Below are 22,675 nucleotides of genomic sequence, written 5' to 3' on the forward strand. Positions count from 1 at the left end.
AAAGTTGAAGCACCAGTGAGCTGTTTTTTTTTTTTTAATTGAGCGAAATCTTTAATTCCAGATAAGATTCTAAGTGTCTTCTGGTAAACAAAGTTGGTGCTACTTATTTCAGGATAGAATATGCAATTTAGAAATCTTCTAAAATAATGCAGTAACTGAGCTACAACGGTTGCTGGCCTTCCTGACTAAATTCACACAGGCAATTGCCATGCTGACTCTACAATTAATGCCCTGGTCTCTTGTCAGGACTAGTGGCACATTACTCAGGATATTTCAAACCTTACCAGTTTCTGTATCATAATATTAACAATTGAAGTTTCATAGCTAATTAATAAAGATTCCAGTTTAGAAGAAATAATTTTCAGACTTTTCTTGGCCTCTTGACTTCTCTGTAAATTGAAATTTGAGCACATGGAATTTAGTTTTCCATAAACTCCATACAGTTAGCATTTTTCCTTTTTAAAAAGCCTAATAAGAAGGTAGACTTCAACAGTCACTTTAGACTGCATACAATATCAATCTTATTAGTTAATTCTAATTAGTTCCTAATAAGATTTTAAGTAAACACCCAGAAAAGAAATTGGGTCTCGGGTCAAACGTGCATCAGTAAATCTGCGGTAATTTCAGTTATTTAATTTGGAGAGCCCTTAAAAACAAGTATTGCCAAATAAACTAAAAATTACTACTTGCCACACAGTTCTTTTTTTTTCCAAGTTTCTGTGAGTCACTAAGGAAAGGCACGTAGCTGACAGCACACTTCCTGATTGTAAATACTGGCTTTTAGCTTGTTTACATCAGACACAAGCATGCTGCAGTCTAATTTTGCAGTCTTTTGCAAACAGAGCAGCATTTTGATGCATAAATATTGCAACATAGCTAAACCTGAACCTCAATTGCATTTGATTATGCCTTCACATTTACAGCTTTGACACTGAATAATCCATTTAGTTATTTAATAACTAAAAAGTATTAAGCAGTAACTTAACAAATAGACCCTTTCAAAATTCTCAACTAGTGACCTCAGATCGATTGAAATCATTAAAAACACAGACAGTTCCTCTTACAAATTACAAAACAATGGGCTGTCTGAACATGCAGACTGTGTTATATATATATTTTATATATATATATAATTATGAGCTGGGTGACTCAGAAATAAAATGGTCTAATAATACAAAAAGGTGATGTTCACTGGGAGGTGAACATTCCAATAAAAGCACTGAAAGGTAAAAACTAAACTGAATCATTAAAAGAGACAAAAGTAATAAACTCAATAAAAAGATAACTAAGTTGAAAGAAATAAATTTTCATATTGTCATAGGTCAGACTAAAAGATGCTTATTAGAACAATATTATTTGTATCTCAGAAGTTACATTTTAGCTTTCCACAGAAAAAAAGCATTTCTCAATATATAAATCTATCTTCTACTGCATTTCAATAAGTAGTGTATCAAAACAAACCTTTGGTGTTATTTGAGAAAGCTGCTGAATATCCAAATCATCTATCTCTTCTCCAGAGATTGCCTGTGAATTTTTGGAATACAATCCTAGTCGGCTAGCTGTAAATAAGTAATATAAAAGACATATAATAATAATTTATCTGTTTAAGATGTTAACTATCCAGTCATATTTTTTTCATCCTAGTATTTTCCACAGAAGATCAGACCATCTTACTACATTATTGATTCAGTACATTGGAGTAAATTATCTGAACTCTTGAGTAACAAAAACATGCTACAAAGTCTATTCTAATCAGATATTTATTCACTTAGTCTTTTTAGGTCTAAAGGTTTGTAGCTCATTCTGTCAGGTGTCATATGAACAAACACAAGGGCTCAGCACTCTCAGTAATTCAAAGTTCAAAAAATAACAAGACAGAAAATGAAAAATAACATCAGGGATACAAGTTAAAAAAAAACTCTGAGAAAGTATTGCTAATTTGGGGGTATACTTTTTATGTGCATATTCAACTGTTTGTTCAACATCTTGTTTGTACAGAATTCACATTCTGGCTGAAGTGCTTGTACTTTAATGTATTCCATTGCAAAAAGAAGCTCTTTGTTTATATATTTATAATACATAAATGGTACTTAAGCTTCAAACTTAAGTACAGCACTGAAGTGCCACAGATCAATACTCCTTGTCACCAGCTATTACAGTTTCTCCCCTTTGCCATGAGGCAAAGCTGGGTGTAAGGAAGGTGGTATTGAGGGTGCCAGAATCAGAAATCAAGTATATGCTATACCAAAATACCATAAGAAAATACACAGTTTCAAACAGCAAAGGCCTTATTGAGCAAATTAGAAAATTTACAGTTAAAGGAGAAACCAAAGTACCACTTCAGGCTAGAGTGCTGGGGTTTTTGTTTGATTTTTCTCTCCTGTGAATTCCACTGTGCCATACGTTAACCTAATACACAAAACTCACAAACATTGAAGACTTAATACTCAAACTTCACAACAATTAGCTAAACAGAAAACAAGTAAAAAATGAAGGGAAGTGGACTATTCATACCGATGGCAACTGCGGTTTCCTGTGAATCTCCAGTAACCATTTTTATTGCAACTCCTGATGTGATCAGCGTAGTAACAGCTTCTTTTACACCAGTCCGAGGAGGATCAATTATTCCCACAAGCCCCAAAAAAGTTAGCTGTCCTAACTCAGGACCAGAAGCTAAGGCCAGAACTTTTAGAAACAAACAAAAAAGGAATGTTACAATTTGAAATTAATGTTTACACCAGTATTTAAAACATTTGTTTCAAACCAGTAGGCCAGCATAAAGCAAAAGGGTGGGAACTGTAATTTTCCTTTTTTTTTAGAACCTTGGTAGCAATGTAAGTTGAATATTCAGAATATCCTACTGATGTATATGCCTGTCTTCTAGAGTAGTTTTCTTATCAAAGAGTCATATTCCAGGTTTTAAAGATAACTTTCCTATCTGTTCTCAGCTGAAAGTGTTCATGCTTCCTCTGTGTGTTAAGGAGAACAGCATCTAGCTTTGTGCTTTCTCTGTACATTTCTTTTATGCACGAGGATGAAAGGGAGGATCAGGTAATGTATTTATTTTCTGCTTTGGTGTTTTTTTCCTTTTAGAGAGGCAGATTTCATTGAGTACGTGCTGAATATTTTCTGGAATGCCTTTTACAGTAGGATTCTTCATTCAAATAGATTTAAGTAATGTTAGAATTGCAAGGAAAAAAGCAGGTTCACTTTTTTCAAAACATTATCCTAGACTTTTTTGTTTGACAGACAGAAAGAATGGCTGTCCGAACAAAACAACACAAGGAGATGGCCCTCCTAGCATATCCTCTCAGATTCTAATATTTTGTATCTTAGGAATTTCCTGAGCCACAGAATACCCACACCCAAAAAAAAAAAAAAAAAAAAGCTGTGTATGGACTTGACACCGTAGAGTTCTCTTTACAGAGGCTGAAGTCATGTATAATCCTGGCCCCAAATCAGCTCCTGACAATCATTTCGAGAAAAATATTTTGTTTTACTTAAAATCTTACACAGCTTGTTAACATATAGAAGATAATTATAATGGCATCTTCTGCTAGCCTAACTCATGGTGGTGGAAGAAGCCAAAGCAGTAGAAAAATAAACACATTCACATTAAAAGAAGTCCACAGACATCTATAATAACGTATGGAAGTTACTTATCGTTTACCATTTAGCAATTTACCACTCAGTTATGGTCACACACATGACAGGAACCAACAGTGCCTTTTCTCACCCTTTGCAGTTTAATCACGTTATTATACAGGCCTAAAAACTAAACAACCTAGTGGCACTTATTGAATAAAAAAAACACAGATCCTAGAGGTTTTGGTTGCTCTTGTTTGTTGTTGGGTTTTTTTAAACAATAAGCAGTGCCATTTAGGAAAAAAAAAATGTTATTTTGAGACACTGAAACAGCTTTACCTCTAAGTCCCGCAGAGCCCATAGATGTCTTCTCTTGCTGGTATTGCTCTCTCTGTTGCTGAACAAGAGGTAGGGTCTGTCCCTTACAGTTATATGATGTACAGTACCTAATGACTTGTTCATAAGCACCTTTCATAAAGCAAATTTCAGGTTTGTCCTGAAAGGAAAACGAATTGTTGTGTGCACATGTGTGTATATATAAGGACACACACACAAGTATGTACACACTTGGATACATAAGAATGGATATCAGTACTTTTGTTTAGAGTCTTCAGAACATAATGAAAATCAAACTTGTAAACAAAAATTCTGTTCTTTTCAGTATCTCTACACAATGTTTGTTGAAGAGCGGTAATGTCAAAAGAGCCAAGTCAACAATCAATATCTCATTTCCGTAGACATCAGACACATTAGCCACAGTCACCGTGTAGACTAAAGAGGCCATGCAAAGTCACTTTATAGATGAGACAGGCCATGTGAAGGACAGAAACTAAGCCTACAGGGAACATTATACCTGAAAGACCTTTAGCTCATCGTCGGACCAGCTGCCCAGGTAAATAAACATCACCTGCATCCTTGTTCCAGGCCTAACAATATCTTCCAGATAGCTATCTAGCCTTGATATGATGATATCAAGGGACTATGAGTCCACCACCTACCTCAAACACTTAACTCTAATGTTAAATCAACTCATTCCTTCCCTTCCCCCATTTCCCATTAAGAACTGCTGCCTCAGCTCACTTTCCAAACACTGATCACTCACCTTCTCTCCAGTGGAACTAAAAAGCCTTTTTCAGTATATCTATTTTCTCCCTGGGAAGGTATTTATGCACAGTAGTCAAGTTATTTCAATCTTTCATGATAGGCTTAAGTGATGGAGTTCCAACTTTCTAAACCCACTGTATTTTCTTAGCCTTCAAATAACTTATGCTCCCTTTAAATCTGTTTCAAATTTGTCAACGATCTCATAAAATTGCTGTTTCCAAAACGCAGACACAATAAATCCTTACATGGATTAAAATCTTACACCAGTTTCTGCTCACCACTCTTTACACAGACATGAATAATCAACCATATAATCCATATAAATAAAAAGAGTCAAATGCTTCACTCCCAAAGCGAAGATTTTACTGTGATACTTGAACACTTGTCAGCAAGCCTCTTTTTGGTCAGAAGTACCAGGAAATTTTCATAAATCCAATATAAAGTCTGATGTTGCACACAGTGTCTAGAAGGCTCCAGTTATCAGACTGGCAGTGATTACACCAATACTTGTAACAAAAACATTCAGATTGGTCTAAATGAAACACGAAAGCAAGTATGTATTGGACAGCACCAGAAGACAGAAAAATAGGTTAAATAAATTGTATTGATAATCCAGGATAAAATTTGTCAACACTGTGCACATGAGGTCTGCATCAAAAACAAACTCTGTTTTCAAACAAAACAAATTTTACTACTGAACATCAGTGCATATTCTTGCTCTTAATTCATTATGTAACTAAGCAGCAATGAAACAGCAGTTTGGCAGAAGATTGGCAGAACTGCATTAGATGTTTGAGGAGGGAGAAGGAAGAAAAAACAGCCAGGCCTAAATTCAAGACATCAGTTTTCAATATACTGAACATAATTTCCCAGTATGCCTTTTAAAGAAATAATTTCTTGCTATTCCTTATCTCCACTTCAGAGCTTGAAACTAAAGCTGTGTCTATTATCAAACTCTGTTTCCAGGACTGTGCACTACTGCCAGCTTGCCATAACTTCTGAAGGGAAATATTAGGATATTAAACAAAGAAGGTAAGTGTTCCACAAAGCCAGTGCACAAGCAAACAGTCATTGAAGTTTACCTGCTGTGTTCTGTGAATGCATTTTACAGCCATCCATTTCTGTTCTGAGCTGAAGGGATATTCAGCCTTCCTTATATAGTCCTCCTGGAGCCCATCTAAACCCATCTGTATAAAACAGACGTACCACCACAAGGTTAAGGCCTTTTCTTTTCAAACAGGCATGCAATTAGTTGACTTGCTGAGACACCTCAGCTTACAAACATCACATAGCTAAAACCCAGTTTCATCTCCAAAGCTGCTTTGGTGTACACCATTCCAATTTAGATAGACTTTTGACAAAACCAGCAGTGAAAGCACCTACACACTTCTTTCAGGCTTCAGCATGAGTCAGACCATTTAACACTATTTCCTATCTTTGGATCAAAGATAAGTCTTGCAATGGCTAGCAACACAGTTCTTGGTTTGACAAAAAACGTCTATCACCCTAATGCATTTCTTTTAATACCTTCTATATAATTTCTCTGCTAGAATTGCCTACAAAATTGTAACACAAGACTATGGCAAAAAGTCCGGAGAAGGTAAGACTCTGATTTTAAGTCTGAATGGCCCAATCTGAAATTACTTTTTTTTTTTTTTAGTGATCAGGATCACCCAAGCATTTAAACTGAAACTAACCATGAAGACTTCAGACAAAAGGCATTTAATTTCAAATGCTATTCTGCCCCCAGCCCTGATGCAATTCGCTGCATTCTGTGCTCTACTCTTAATGAACTCCAAAGGAAAATGCCAATTAAAGGTGCAAAACCAGAATATAAACCACTCTTAGTACTTAAAGAGCTTCACAGCCCCCTCACTACCTCCCTTTCCAGCAAGAGATGTGAAAAATTCCTGTTCTTTTCAGTTTCTACTCATTGCCAAAATAACATCACTCTTGTCCTTTCCAGTCAAAGAGTGGGGAATTAGAATGAGCCTCAGCAAAAAGACAGCTACAACTTAAGCCTGAGTTGCACAGGGAAAGACTGTCATATGTTCATCTTTTAATGTTCTTGAGTTCATTCACATCACAGTCAAAAAAAAAAAAATCAAGTGCTAAATCAAGGGCCTTGTTACATTTCTCAGTAACTGTAATGGGTGCTTCACAGCATTACAAAAAAATAAAAAAATTAATTAAAAAAAATAAAGAAAGAACAACACCCTCTATCCTTCCCCCAAAAAAAATCCCCAAGTAGTTCAGCACAGTGTTCATAATTCAAACTAGCTGCACCCTACACTTAAAAAGAGCTATAAATGCTGCAGGCACCTACACATCAGTTATCAGCTTCTCACTGCTTCTGATGAGAACTAGGAAAGAGACAGCACAATCAACAGTCAACAGGTAAATTAGTTTGTGGCAGGTAAAAAGACAGTACTAAGTGCAAGAAGATCAAAATAGAGATTTTACTTCAGTCCTAATTATTTTTTTATTATCCATTAGAACACCCAAGATTTACAACAAGGAAACACAGGAGATGTGCAGCTGCTGTACAAATCTACGAGAGCCCAAGGAACAGAAAATGAGAAAAACAAAACCACAGCTTATTTCTACATACTTCCCACCTGCTAGAAATCCAAAAAGCATCATCAGGTACTCACTTTCATAGCAAGTGCAATTAAAGCCCCTTCTGTTGGCTTCCCCATCAGTGTGTTGTTCCTAATCAAAGCATCATTGCACACACAACCGGCCTGAAAGTTGAGGGAGGAAAGGGGAAAACAGAATACAAAGTAAATGCCATACAAAGCTCTTGTGCTACATTGGCAATTAAAACTCACCTCTCTGTGCCAAGATCTTACCTCAACAATTTTGCTAATGGATGGGTTGTTATAACCATGAATAACTTCACCATCGAGCATCACTTCTCCAAACCTGTTATAACCTACTCCAGTAACCTGCGAAACAAGGAGCCAAACTATTAACTACAGAAAATTTTTAAAATACCATTCATAATGACTGATTTTACTCAGTGTGCGTGGATTCTTCTTACTCAGCTTCTAATGCAGCAACACTCTGAGTTCAGTGAAATATATTAAAGACTGATTTTTTTTAACAAGTATCAACTTTATTCCTTAGCATAAATAAATGTAGTGTATATTGTTTCCTTACAGCATTAGGCATGCCTTTATTTTTTTTTCCCTTTCTTTTGCTGTCTAATTTTTGTCCCCTATTCAACTTTACCCTGGTTAATAATGCATATCCCCTGCAGGGGAATGGAAGTACAGAGCAGAGTCCTACTTTCATCCAGTAAGAAAAGAAAAATAAAATCAGTTGAACAGCCTCTCAGTTGAGACCTCAGGAAGGTGTTAAAACCAGTAAAATTGTATTTTTAATGCACAAAAACCAGGCATCCCACTAGGATCCTAAAAAAAGTCATGTCCACAGCATTAACAGCTAATATGTTTCAGAGCATTTCAAGTTCTTTTTCTATTAGGATAAAGGAGCTGATTTGACTCAGATACAACTGTGCTAGTAGTAAAAGAAAAGAAACTACAGTATTCTAACAATAAAAAAATAGCTATCAGGATATATAAGAAAACATAGATAAATAATAGAAAACAGTAAGAAAAAATGCCAGTATTTAATGCTTACAAAAGAAAATGGCAAGACCACCTATTAAGTGTACCATGGAAACAAACCCGGATCAAAGAGTTAGAGAATTTAAGAACTTATTTAAAACACTCCCGGTTCCACACCTCTCTGCTTTTCCAGTCCTGCTGCTTTTGCTTCTCTTTTGTGCAATTACTTCTGCAACCCCCCAAACTCAACCACAACTCTTTCATGTCCTACTCCTACTTTCAACTCCATCCATTACAAAAAAAACTAACAATGACAATACGTATTCAGTATGAAGGATTGACACAATAAACTGTCTTTTAAACTTGTCAAAAGCTAGATATTCCCATTTTAAATGTTTTTAACATGTACATTTTATTTTTATGCACCTGAAACAGTAAAATAGCCTCAGCTTTCTATACTGAAGACAAACACAATCTCTCAACTTGCCTTTGTGCTGTATCTCAGCATCTGTCTCTTATTGTGACCTACAGCCATCAAGAGATGCAAGAACTTAACACATTATACAAAAAAATTCTTCTGTAACCAGAAAAGGCTTGGATAGCACAGCTCAAAGGCTGCAATACTAAATGTACTCAAGAACAGAAATGGTTGGAAGTTGAGGGACAGGAGTTTGCTGCAATAAATTTAGGCTTTCCTGACAGATGCGTTACCTGTAGTGTATTCAAGAATGTTTGAGCTGATATACAAAACAAAAAGGAAAATTCAAGCCTAAGCATCACGCTACATACCTCAGCATGCTGTCCATCAGAAGTAAAAATATGAGTAACAGTCATTTCATTCTTTGTCAGAGTTCCAGTTTTATCTGAACAAATTACATTGCAGCAACCTGAAATAACCGATTAACATTTATAAGACAATGCTTGTTTAGAATAACATAACTAACAAAGCCAGAAGTATTCACATCAAGCAAATTTCAACAAATACTGCAGCTGTCTGTGAAAAAAAAAAAAGTGAGCTTTAACAAAAGACAGCAAATTTTCAAGTATTAATAGTCGTACGAGGTTCTTTGCAAGTTTGCCCAATAAATAGAAAAAAACTTAATTAAAATCCCAGATTCACAAGTCATCCAAAATACTTCCATTTACTACCTCTCTGTTATTTTATTCTGCTGTATCTCAAACTACATTTCTGAAATCTCAGCTGTGATTCCTGGTGACATGGAAAACTAAGGCCTTGCTTTACAGCAGTCATTCCTCTTTATTAAAAAGTACAAGATTTATCTAACACCAGCCGCAACACTTTTGTCACACAAGTGTGACTTAATAATAAACCTTCAAATTTCAATAAGCTTCAAAAGATTACAAAAATGTGAGATTTCTATATGCCTTTTAACTCAGAAATGGAGATTCAGATAGACTGTTGCAGCATCTTGACGTTTCTGGACAGGACAGCAGGAACTGCAAAGGCAACAAAAAACCTTGCAACACTAATGAAACTCCACTAGAGGCATTGGAAAAAAATATTTCTAATCTTCAAATGCAAAAAGAAGCTCAAATGCAATTATTTAACTTAGTATTTCTATTTCTGTTCCATGTTCTGTGCCTTACATATTTTACGACTCAACACGCACACCGAATGTGTTTGAGCTTAAATGTTTTTAAACGATTTTAAGTTTGAATATGAGCAGCATAACATCCTGAAGATGCACTCTGATTACAAAGCTTTTTCTAATATTCAAATCTGGATTTGTTTTCTACTGTCAATATCATTCCTAGATTTACCCCAAAGATGTTTAGTTTAAAAATCATTTCATAAGTCTTATTTAAAGCAAGAACATCTTACAGCAAACAAGTTTGAAGAGTCTATATATCCAATCACTCAGATTAGAGTATTGCAAGCATGGCATGCTATTAACTGCTCATCTCACTTCAAAAAACAAAGGTCCACAGAAACATCTACCTGAATTCCTACTGTGTAAAAACCCATTCTATTTAGAAATGTATAAAGATGTCACCACATTGCTAGCAAAATAAGAATACTTGCTGTGCTTTTATCATTAGTCATCGATTTTTTTGATTTCCTGACATTTGTATCAAAACACTATCTCTAAGTTAGTCTAGCCATACCTAAAGTTTCAACAATAGGCAGTTTTTTTACAATAGCCCGTTTCTTCACCATTCTCATCACACCAAGGGCCAGTGTCACTGTTACCACAATTGGGAGTCCTTCAGGGATTGCCGCTACGGCCAAACTGCAATGAAAGTAAATATACAAATCTCGTTTTTGAATGTTATACAAGATACCATAGTAATGATGCATTTACAATTCAGAACATTGTTTTTGTAGCTGTCTGGTCACTGAGGTTAAAACTGAAAGGAAGAAGCTGCCATGTGACTCTAGATGTACCCCATTCATTAAAACATGTCCACTGAAGACAGTAAAAAATGAAATAAATTAGATCATTTCTACTCATTATTTATGCAAAAGTATGACGAAATGTTGGGGTAAGGGAGAAGTTGATTGTACCTATTTTGCCTACACAAAATACTAATCAGGGCTGTGCAAAGCAGGCCAGATTGTGAAGAATAAGTGTAGTCAGCACTAAACAGAACTAAGAAATGCCACAACTGATCAACAAGGGCTACTGCAAGATCATAATGTGGCAGTAATTTAAGTGAGGGAATGGTACTCTTAAAAAACAAATAAAAAGCAGGATGACAGTGTAAACAAGATCACAATAACTCATTAGGCAATGCTCAAAGATGAAGCTTGGGGTGGGGGGGGTTAGGGGGGGAAGGGTTTCCCCTCCACAAAACGGTAAATAACCAGAGTCTGATGATGTAATTTAAAGAAACACTTCTGCCTTATGCACTGTCCATATAATTAGTATCTCAGCAACTTTTCTAAGAGTACAGAGTTAGACCATCTAAATTCAGAGTTGTTCTCAGCAAACACCCCGGGATTAAGTTTGCTTAATATGGTAGAAAATGAGCTATTGAACTACACAACACAAGGCTTGCAGTAACTTAGTTTTGTCAGATGCCTCTTATAAAATTACAGTTTATTATTAAATTACTTTATTTACTCAGTGATGAAAATCCAAACTGTACAACTCTCAGTGCTTGTTTGCAGATGTTCCCCACGACACTCCGAAATCACGATACAAACGTGCAGTTTAAGAGACTGACAGGAACATACTGCATCATCAAAAATAAGTATAAATTTGCTTTTCTATTTTCATTTTTAATTATTTAACGTGAAGTTAAGAGCAGTGTGTGTAAGCATATCATAAAACACATCACTAGCTTTCAGACATTTGCTGGAATGCACATGATCTGCGCTATTTAAAAACAAAAATCTTACCTCACACCAATTGTGAACATATCAAGGATATGCTTTCCTTGCAACCAGCCAACTAGCATAATAACGCCTACAAAGAAAATAGTCGTCGGGAAAAATGTAAAACCAACATATACTGTAGCCTCATGGGGACAAAGAAAAAAAAAAAAAAAAAAAAAAAAAAAAAAAAAAAAAAAAAAAAAAAAAAAAAAAGCAGTCAAATAGCCAAAACCAAGCTTATCATTGTGCTACCTATAAAAAAAATCTGTTAGTTCTTTCACTGTCAAAGCATGATTCCATTAGTATGGCAAAGGTGAGGGAAGTATCAGCCAGTCAAGTTGCCCAATCATACCAACAGTGAGGTACTCACTAATGCACACCCTCAATCAGAATATAAAGGCATAATGCAATTTAAAAGGAAGCATTTAAAGGACAAGAAGCAAGTCAGAACAGCACATTTGCAGGAAGAAGCAAGTTAACGACCTTATGATCAGTAATCATTAGTAATTTTAAGATAACTAGTGGAATGAATTCAAAAGTGACCAAAAAAATCAGAAGCCAAAATATTTTTTAAAAAGAAATCAAGCCTTCCATTTCCCAGGCCTACACATTAGTTTCCACTAGATAATAATCTGTAATTATTTTACATAAATTTTCTTACCTATTATACCAAAGGAATACAAGGAAAGCTGTTTTCCCAGGAGATCCATGCTCTTCTGCAGAGGTGTCTTTGGAGCCTTGATAAAAGGCAAACATGCAGCAGTTAACAAATTAACTGTCTCACATATTACTTCACAGGTGCAAAATTCAAGACAGTCAGTGAATAAGGGGCAGTTATGTCCTATGCTTCCATACATAACTTAGAGAAAATAGACTACTCTTTGATAGAATTTTAAAAAAAATATTAGAAATATTCTTTGGGAGCTTTGTGATGTCTGCAACAAATTTAATATAAAAGGTCTTATTAAAAATTTTATTTAAAAAACCAAAACAACGTGCTGATTAAAAACCACTGCACTTCTTCCAAGACCAAAGAGCTCTTGAAGAATAAAACTGATTTTCAAAATAGAGGCATTAAGGCCATGGAAGGCAAATTATATCTCAAAAGGAATTTTTTCATCATCTGTAGAAAATTCAATTTAGCCAAATAGAAAACTATGTAAATAATTAGACAGGTTCAGATTATTATTTTCACAGTTAATATCTTTAAGTCAGCTATGGATATTTTGTTGCACTGAATTCAATCACTACTTTCATGTTCAAGAGCTAAGATCTGCTTCACGAGAGGAAACAAAAATATTGAAAGCAATATAATTATGTTTAACCAAGTTCCCATGGAATAAATTCAAAGTTTTAATGAATGAAATATATACTCACCTCTTCTGCTTGCATCATTTTAAAAACCTCCCCAAATTCAGAGTTTTCTCCTGTTCCAATAACTATCCCCTAAAAAAAAAAAAAAAATCCACACACAAAAATAAAGCCAATTCAAATTTGAGGTCTAATTTTAATGTTAGTGGTCAATCTTACAGCTTGGGCTCAAATAGCGGGCAAATGCTTTTCAGCCTGCTACACTTGTTAACTTTGTTTATGAAATTATTCTTGTCACGAGTAGAGATTTTTTCCCTAAAAAACATTTTGTCTCTGTGAAACAAATTGCTATTCTGTGCAATGCCAAAGTACTTGTTGACTACCAGTAACAAAACTCAAAAAGGGTAACACCTACACTGCACCACAACTGAATTTTCAGTTACGGATTTTCAAACATGTGAATGTAGCTCTAGAAGCAAATCACCACATCCTTAGAGAGAGGAGTTTCACATCATCTGCTCCCTATAAATCTGAGCTCTCCTGGCCCTAGTTCTCTTATTAAACCAGTATCTGAAAAAGCACCAGTGAGAAGAGCTCTGCAGAGTATCACACTAATGACTGAGAGGTGAACTTTAAAAATAAGAACTTCAAATTGTTGAAATACGGAAAACGCTCTTCTCTATCAATAATGATTTTACCTTTGCTTTTCCACATCTGACCAATGTCCCCATGAAAGCAATATTGCTCCTAGAAGTAAGGTCTCCATTGGTTGCTGCTGGCTGAGGAGCTGTAGATTTAGAGCAAGGAGCTGTCTCACCTGTGAGACTGGATTCATCAATGGAAAGGTCCACAGCCTTTGAAAACAAAATAGGTAAAAAGCATGAAAATATTTTGTTAAGTAGCTGGAAGTGTAAACCTAAGTTTCACAATTTTGACTGTTAAAAATATATCCAGTTTATTCATATGGTAAGGAGATATCTCAATATCAACCACATTATAAGTATTAACAAAGCAACAAACCCTCCTAACAAAGCTCTCACTTAAAAGAGCCAAAGGTGGAAGATAAAGATGCCACTTTGATACTGTTCAGTTATAGATGAGCTCTGAAACTTTTATCATCACTACCAAAAGGAAGAGTGTTTCAAGTCCACACTGTTCCATGCATGTTAGTTCTTGATGCAATACTCCAGCTTTAGAGAAAATTATCATAAAGCTTGATGGACCGCTCATTAACATATGTAGGCCAGAAAAGATTTTCAAATACGTTTTTAAGAACAAGATTGTCCCTGCAAGATTAGACTAGTGAAAAAAAAAAAGTTAACACATACAAATGACTTCACAAACTAAATAGTGCCGAATTATCACTTTTACTGTTTTCAGGACACATGAGTGAGAACACACAGAAGAAATCTAGATCCTTGTCTGAAAAGATGATTTCCAAATGATCCTCTTCTTTAAAACCCACCACTTGGTAGTAATGCCCATTAGACACAAGATGAAAATAAGATGACAAGCTCTTATTTTCAAATGATCTGCAAGAATAGTTAAGGACGGCAAAAAAAATTCATCTGGTGTAGGGCTGCAGACAGATGAGAAACCTCTAAATCCATTTCTGCTTTCCTTTGTAAGAGGTCCAAGACCGCTGCTATCATAGCATGATATCAGATATGAGCAAGAAAGTAGGTGCTGCTGCAACAGCAGTTTCATAACAATGCAGAGACTATACAACTGCCAAGGGAAGCAGAAAGTATTTGCAAACACAAAAACAAGCCCACTCAACTACGAACTACACTGCTGGGGCTAAACACATGATCCAGACAAATTTCTCAGGAGCAACATAAATTTGCCTCAGAAACTAGTTCATTTAGACTTCGTCTATGAAATGAACAGTGATTAATCAAGTATCAACAGTGGATAAACTGAATATATAGATCTTCATAACCAGAAATTACTTTAGCATGATAGATAGCCCAGATACTGGGCACACTGAGGATGCCCAATCTGACAGAAAAGTAATGTGAAATTCAACCAAAACCATCCAATAAGCAAGATGAATATATATATATATACCCATTACACTTCATTTTTAGAGAATATATAAATACTACTATAGTGCCATGGCTTCAACTCAAACACTTCCATCAGTGCTAATATCACAAGTTAAATATTGCATAACCCAGGAGATATAATGACACACACTGATGAAGAAGCGTCAAAGAGAAGATTACACCAGCACAATTTCTTTTTTTTCCAATATTTCATTATTAATGAACAGAGGAACTATATCCTAAATTTCATGCCAATAAAGTGTGAAAATCAGTTACCTGCAACCAGTTGCTAAAATATTTTAGCATTCAGACTGAAAACAATATTTTTGCAACATGTTTAGCATTGAGGGGGGAAAAAAATAAAATTTTCAACACCACATTACTACCTACAATTCACAAATTCTTTCCTCTCATGTCCCACATTAAGAAACTACACACACTGATTAAGAATGTATGATCACATTTGGAAAGTAATTCCTTCAAATTTTCTACCAAGATAGTTGTGAACTCCAAACGAGAGCACTCACTGCACTTCAGCATTCAGAGGCTATCTTCCCTTCCCCTCTATCCCACAAGAAGGAAAATTATGAAGCATTAAATCCGTTCTAGGCACATACCTCAAATAACCGTAGATCAGCCGGGACTCTGTCTCCAACTGACAGGCAGACTGTGTCACCTGGCACTAAATCTCTGGCAAGGGTATGTTCCACCCGACCTTCTCGTACACTGCAGGTAAAAACAGGGAGAGCAGTAGGAGTGTCTCCTCTGGCATTTTGTCTGAGAAAAGCATTCATGCCCCTGACTACACGTTGCAACTTTACAGGAGTCAGCAAAATACTTCTAATTTGCTCTTTTTTTTCCCTAGAGGTTACATCTCAGTTACATCATTTGAAGGGTTCAGAGAGGCAACAACATGGTGTAGTTTTTTTAGGTCCATGAAAAGGATCTTTAAAATGAGGAAAAGTGAAGTGTGTTCTATGTCAGCATAAAAACTTGATGAAAAGGAAGTAAGTTCAGTAAAATTTTTTCCATTTACTCATTTCAGACTAAACTTCATATGATTTAATTTAGGACTGAAAGGACAAAATTACATACCAATGGCATTCTGGAGGCACAAGTTTACTAAGCTCTTCAAGAGATTTTTCTGATCTGTACTCCTGCAGAGACAATGTTTTAAAAATAAAGCAGATAATATTTTTAAAACGTGGAAAAGTTTCACAATATAAGACAGAGCCACTGAAATTTATTTTATCAGTGAAGTTGTATTAAGCAATATTCCAAAAAATCAGGTAAGAGAAAACATTCAACAGTTCTGCATTAGATACTTCAAAAAGCAAATACGGTCCAAACTCTGAAAAATTTCCAGATTTGCCCACATGCATTTCTTCTGAAAGAATATCAGAAGTCCTTTGCATTTCCTTCATTATCTTCAATTATCTGTAATACTTGCAGTGACACTTCTAAACTCAGGGATTAGACACCTTTTCTGAATTCTACAGTTTAACAAGTTAGTGCCAAAAGTACTGTGCTTTTAGCTCCCAGAGAACTAAGGTAACAACTCATATCTAACTCAATAAGCAGAGTACAGAATTCAAGCAATTAAAGATACAAAGCACAAGTACAAAGCAATTTCGATTCAGGTACACCCTGACTAAAGCTGTGTAATTACAGAACAAAAACAACTTTAAGACTTGGGAAACTACTTAGATGATTTTTTTTCCCCATCTGTGCACAAAATTGAAGCAAGAGCTACATTTTCAAAATCTTTTATGTTATGTTAAATACTTAAGTACTTCTAACTGTTTACTCCAAGGGCTTCTTTACAAGTACTCTTATGGCTGAGTATAATACTGACACAGGTGCATAAATGTCAATGTGGTTAAAACAGGACAAATCATGCACTTTAGAAAAGGCAAAAGACTTTGATGAAAACACGTTACTCAATCATTGCACAATGCATTGAGACAACTACTTCAGTCTTATTAATAGAAGAGTTTACACAAAAGCAATTTTCTTATTTGGACAACCCAACAGCTGTCTTACCTGAACGAAGGCAACTGTAACAACAATGAGTATTGCCTGCAAGAAAACAAAAACATGTGAGACAAAAGAATTCCAAATTACCAAGAAAGTAAGCAATCATATTTGGTTTTGCTCATATTAACAAGCTGATTTGGAAACAAACTTTCTCATGCTCAAAATCACTTGGTATCCCTGGGCTTTGTTCCAAAAGGAATGGCTTTATCTATTTACACCTGTTTCAGTGATGTCCAGGGACGTGATAACCTGATTTCACTAAAAACAAGATTAATAACTTGATAGCAAACTTGAAAAACTTCCTTTGCTTCCTTTTTCTAAATGGTGAGCAAGAGACAGCAGTGGAAAGATACATGACACAAATAGAAAAACTGACTCGTGTTCTCTGTGAACAAAACAAAGGTGTGTTAACTGCTACAGGGCATCACAGATGTTGTTTTATCCAAGTAACCAGATAATAGAAAGACTAAGAATCAGTTGAAGATTAGATATAAGGCAGCTGAAAAACTGGAGTCATAAAATATCCTAGCAAGAAAAACAAGAGGAAGATGAAGGAATTTGAAAACAAATTGACCCAAGGCAAAACCATGACAGTAACTCAGAAACTCTGCTCCAACACCCAAGGAGAGAGACAGGACACCAGGCACTCCCCAAACAGCTGAGATGCCAGAGATCCAAAATAAAAAAGCTAAAAAAAAAAAATAATTGCTCATTAGGAGGAATCCAAGATAAGTACACTAAAGCCTCAACAGCAAGCCTTCTTAGTTCTCCATATCAAATACAATTCTGGTCACAAGACTTCAACATAAACATCATGGGCCTTCTAAGTACATGATGTGAAAGTGCATGAATTAATTAAACCTATAACAGGAAATATCAATGATCAATTTGTTGTAAAGTAAGTCTCATCTTCTCCTTCAATACACTCGTGAATTGAGTTTTCTTACATTAACTGAGTTGTTATACTCATTTCTTACAGAAACATAACATCCATTAATTAAGACTTTAAAGTACACACAGCAAGTACTAAAAATATCCAAGATATTACCATTTTGCAAGCAAAAAACTCTTGAACTCAACTAAATTCACATAAATCCAGGAAATCTGCCTTATTTGTGATACTGGCATTGACTTCACCAACCAAATACTAGGAAGTAACTACATAAATATTCCATCTTTCCACGGGATATTTCCATCACAGCTCCACGTGTTTCTTTTGGAGGCAATATTACATTCTACAGATCATTCTACCTGGCACAGCTTTGCATTCCTAGCTTCATATCAATGGAAAGTAGTATGTAATTATTTTATTTTTCTTTTAATCTCCATCAGTTCCCAATCCAGAACAGAAAGTTATACCTTTGTACCAGCAGAGCTAAAAGGATGGCAAAGGCAGCTCAAGCCAGCACCGCCAACAAAAGTAATATATGTCACTGATCTTTAGCTAGCAAACTAGTTTTGTTGATAAGGCTCTGAACACAAATATATAGTAATAGAAAAGTTGCACTGTCATCTGAAAATGAAGTAAAACAAGCATTCACTCAGTGATAAAGTGGCCACTAATAATAATAACAAGACTAAATGGTAGAAGGTAGTCAGAAGTTCGACAAACCCCACAACTGATAAACTTCAACTCAATCACACCTTTTTCCTCCACATTTTAAGACACATCTACCAGTGTTCACAAAGCCATTGAAAGACTCCTTCTCGGGCTGTAGCACAGAACATAGAAATTACTGCTCCCTTACACTAACTGCTTTGTTCTTTTCTCATTGCCTTGCTCAAGAGAGCTAAGAAATAGACTTAAGGGCACTAACCAAGGGAAAAAAAAAACAGAAAATTATTCAACTTTCAGCCACAATAATTAAATAAATTTCATAATACAATAATTTACCTAAATCCAACTTAGGAACATAACAGACTATTCCAAACTAACACTATACTCAAATTCAAATTTGTAAGTTTTTGCTTTAAGAAGCCACATAGTTTATCTTCCAAAGAAAACTATTTTCTTTACAAAAAAAAAGAGAGGGGTTAAGAGCAAACCTTCGAGTACCTTGAGTTACGCACAGAAGTAAAACTCAACACAAGAATTGCAGAGGTAAGACAAGAGCAAAAAAAAAAAGATTTTCAGTTACCACCTATCACCCCAAAAAGGTCAAAGGGATTAGAATTTTCTTCTCTGTCTCAATTGCAATTACAAATGTTTATGAGTACTATATTTGGCTCACTAGTTTAGCACCCTATTTAACTGCAAGCTTCTACAAAAAAATTACTACTTCAGCTCCTATCATTCTTCTGTGATTTCTAGAGAGCTCAGGTTACACTTCTTTTTCATGTTTAAAAGATTACATCTCTCAAGTACAGTCACAGAAGGCTTATGTTGGTTTCAATTTGAAATTAAAGCACAATTTAAGATTAAAATTTCATAGAATATGCCAAAAACATTGCTCCTCTGAACAAACGCCTAAAGACAGGCATTTTAACCAACAGAAGAGCAAAGATGCAAGAAGTAGCCAGGAAATTATTCAAAGATCCATTTCGATACATATTGCTGCTATCAACCAAGGAAAAGAAAAAAACCAAAACCCACCCATAAAATAAACAGGTATAATGACAGCAAACAAATCAAACTCATTAACTGTAGTCAAGTGATCCCACCCCACATTGTCATTCGTGTGATGTTGAACACACACGTGGTCACACATTCCTAAGTTCTCCCAAGGAAGACAGAATTTTAGTTCCTTACCACAGTGATACTGACAGCATCATCAAACTGATGCATTACAACACTGATGACTGCAGATGCCAGGAGAAGCATAATAAGGGGGTTTTTAAACTGCAACGAAACAGAACAGTAATTCAGCCACACTCTTGACAGAAAGGCCATTTTATCTACCCCTCAAAGCACATCAGATCTATTTTTGAAGCATATTATTCTATTATTAAAATATTTATGACCTACCAGTGCAAAGAAAATCTAACTCTGTGCAGTTCAGATGTTTGCTTGAGTAGCTTTCTTTTAAATATCAAAGACCTTGAATAGACTGTATTCAATATGCGACAGAAGAATGTTTCTTACATTTCTCGATGCGCATTTAAAATACAAAGAGAATAATCTCCTATAATTGTTTATACTGTATTTAAAAATACAAAAAGAAGCCCGAAATACATTCAAAAAGTCTTTGAGGTAAAAGACTGATCCTGTTCCCAGCAACTGATCACTATTAAGGCAGCAATATATTTCTTAACTTTTAATTCATGGTTTCTTGTTTTACAAGACACCAATTTTCCTTTTATACCATACGATTTCCTTAGATTTTTAAGTCTAAAATAATAAAGGACCTTGCTTCTATGACAGCTAGCTGGTTGCTAACATAGTGATTTTTCCGAGAAACTCTATAAAAAAGAACATTCCAACAATTCAAGTGAAGAACATTCTAAAAGCACATCTTATAAGCATATTCAAGGCAAATATGCAACTTAATAAGTCCCATCTAAAATAGACCTGGATAATATGTCTTAGAAGTGTTCTGATGCATCCAACTAATTGACCCTGTACATGGGAAAATAAAGCATTAATGCCAAAGTACAGCTAGTATGGGATGATGTTCCCACTGCTATCCTCAGCAGAGCACTGAAGATCTTTTTAGGCACTCCCATGTAACACAGGATCTCTACACTCAACCATCTATTACTTCAAGGTTGCACTGAAACGTTGACCAAAATATTTAACATTGCAAATTCATCACAAAAATCTTCTGTGTAGATACCTTGTGTAGCGAGGGGGCAGCAGGAGTAGGTAGGAGAAAATAGTAACACTTTCAGGTATACATACCAGGTATGTATACATGTCTCTGAGATATATCACACTGATAAGAAAAAAAATTCACACTTGACTCTTGCCAGTTCTGCTTAACACCAGAATCAAGACTGGTCTCACCTCCACCCTCAGTTCAAAGGCAGCAGTTTTGCTTTTCAAAATTCCCTTTGTCTATCAAGTTATTCATATTGCATATTCCATTTAAACATTTACCAACAGCCAAATGTATTGTTCTATGACCTTAGTACAACTCAGGACCACGTCTGACTACAGGGAAGTTTATTCTGCTTTTCTAGCCCTAAGGCTAATTATGAATGGTACCCTTTGTCTAGATATGAATACACACTGAAGAACAAATCACTTAATCGAAACACTGGTGTATACCTAAACAAAAGCTTTTTCAACAGGTAAATCAGATATAAATTATAGAAGCTGCAATTTCCCATTCTACTAGACTTTTCCCACTTATATAAAAATATGTTTATGCACATAAAAGCTAGGTAAATCAAAATAACAAGCAAAGCCACTGAAAAGTATTGAAACTAAAAAGTAGAAAGGACAAAAACATTCACCTGGGATATATATTTTTTCCACAGTGGTTCATCTTCACTAATATCAAATTCATTCCATCCATGGAATGCCCGTCTATGACAAACTTCACAGTTTTTTAAGCCATTCTGAAGATTAGCCTATTAAAATACGCAAAGAATAAAGCAGCCAGCAATTACACTGAAAAGCTAGACTTCAGAATTAATTCCAACCCCAAAATATCCAGCCTTAGTTCATAAACATTTGCGCAACATCGTAAAGACGAGCCCAGCACTAAATGTTTGTATGACAATAAAAACTAACAGACTACTATTTTAAAACTCCATTTGGCAGTATTCAAGAGATGGAACCAAAAAGTCACGTAGGAACTACAGAAGCAGATGTTGCTTCACGTCTCTAAATGACTGCTGATCTTCCCTGCGGAAAACTCTACAACAAGCCAAACTGTGGGCATACTTCAGACTCCTGAGGATGATGTCAGGAGTTCAGCTGCTCAGCCAAATGACAGCAATTTGCTTCCAAGTCTTGAGTTGTCAGTGACCAACATTTATCGTGGTGTACTCCATGGGCAGTCAAGCATACAGAAAATGAAAAAAAGACCATCTATCATGAAAATTAACCCAGATTCCAGGGTTCATAAATCTGTCAATGGGCAGCTTACTCAATCCTGTTTCTCCGCTTAAAATGGAGGCTATCAAAATAAATTAAGGACATTAGGGATTCTGTAGGGAAATGGGAACAATAAAAAAAAAAAAAAAAAAGACAATTTTATAACAAGACTGACTCCAGGATTTTTATTAACAAATAGGCATCCTCAAAGCATGCAGAAATCCAAACATTTTCAAGTTGAATCTCAGTCCACCTCCAAATACCCAATTTTTTTTTTTGAAAATATTAAGAGATTAGAGCATTTCAAGTAACAATTTAAAAATCAACTTGCTTTTAGAAGCAGCCAATAGCTAATATCAAAATGCATGATAACGCATCAACTTTCAATTACAAGATCTGTCCTTAAGAAATACCAAACTTACTGTTTGGTAACATCAGTGCATTTTTAAGAGATGCAAAAACTACTTACTTGCAGGATACTTGCTACTTCATCAACTGGCAATTCACTTGCTTTTTTTGAAGACAGTACAGGAATCATTGTCTCATTGTCACCATCAGGGATTTTTTGAAGACGTGCAACCTAGAAACAAAACCAAGGTCTGAAGGGAAGGAGAGCACCAATGTTTCATTTCAAATGATGCACACCAGAGTCAGTCAGTGTTAATGCCATTAAAGGATAGTTTTTTATAAATATGTC

At 35.3% G+C, this 22,675-nt stretch overlaps 1 protein-coding gene across 8 annotated transcripts in view; it reads right to left on the reverse strand.

Moving 5' to 3' along the window:
* ATP2C1 (ATPase secretory pathway Ca2+ transporting 1) overlaps positions 1–22,675 on the reverse strand; it is a 51,778-nt gene that overhangs the window by 13,065 nt on the left and 16,038 nt on the right. For all 8 annotated transcript variants that reach the window (XM_027897112.1, XM_027897099.1, XM_027897090.1 and 5 more), the window contains 18 exons: positions 22,448–22,558; positions 21,393–21,509; positions 19,747–19,836; positions 17,004–17,039; positions 16,056–16,117; positions 15,578–15,686; positions 13,611–13,766; positions 12,979–13,047; positions 12,263–12,338; positions 11,626–11,692; positions 10,389–10,513; positions 9,051–9,148; positions 7,542–7,637; positions 7,344–7,433; positions 5,772–5,876; positions 3,925–4,081; positions 2,515–2,685; positions 1,462–1,559 (listed from right to left, as the gene is read on the reverse strand). In XM_027897112.1, coding sequence (XP_027752913.1) covers positions 1,462–1,559; positions 2,515–2,685; positions 3,925–4,081; positions 5,772–5,876; positions 7,344–7,433; positions 7,542–7,637; positions 9,051–9,148; positions 10,389–10,513; positions 11,626–11,692; positions 12,263–12,338; positions 12,979–13,047; positions 13,611–13,766; positions 15,578–15,686; positions 16,056–16,117; positions 17,004–17,039; positions 19,747–19,836; positions 21,393–21,509; positions 22,448–22,516 — 1,791 coding nt within the window. In that variant the 5' untranslated portion in view covers positions 22,517–22,558. Of the gene's footprint in view, positions 1–1,461; positions 1,560–2,514; positions 2,686–3,924; positions 4,082–5,771; positions 5,877–7,343; positions 7,434–7,541; positions 7,638–9,050; positions 9,149–10,388; positions 10,514–11,625; positions 11,693–12,262; positions 12,339–12,978; positions 13,048–13,610; positions 13,767–15,577; positions 15,687–16,055; positions 16,118–17,003; positions 17,040–19,746; positions 19,837–21,392; positions 21,510–22,447; positions 22,559–22,675 lie in introns of those variants that run through there.

Source organism: Empidonax traillii, unplaced genomic scaffold, assembly GCF_003031625.1.
Source record: "Empidonax traillii isolate 1590-97213 ecotype Southwest subspecies unplaced genomic scaffold, ASM303162v1 scaffold19:size3308961, whole genome shotgun sequence".
Lineage (NCBI taxonomy): Eukaryota > Metazoa > Chordata > Aves > Passeriformes > Tyrannidae > Empidonax > Empidonax traillii.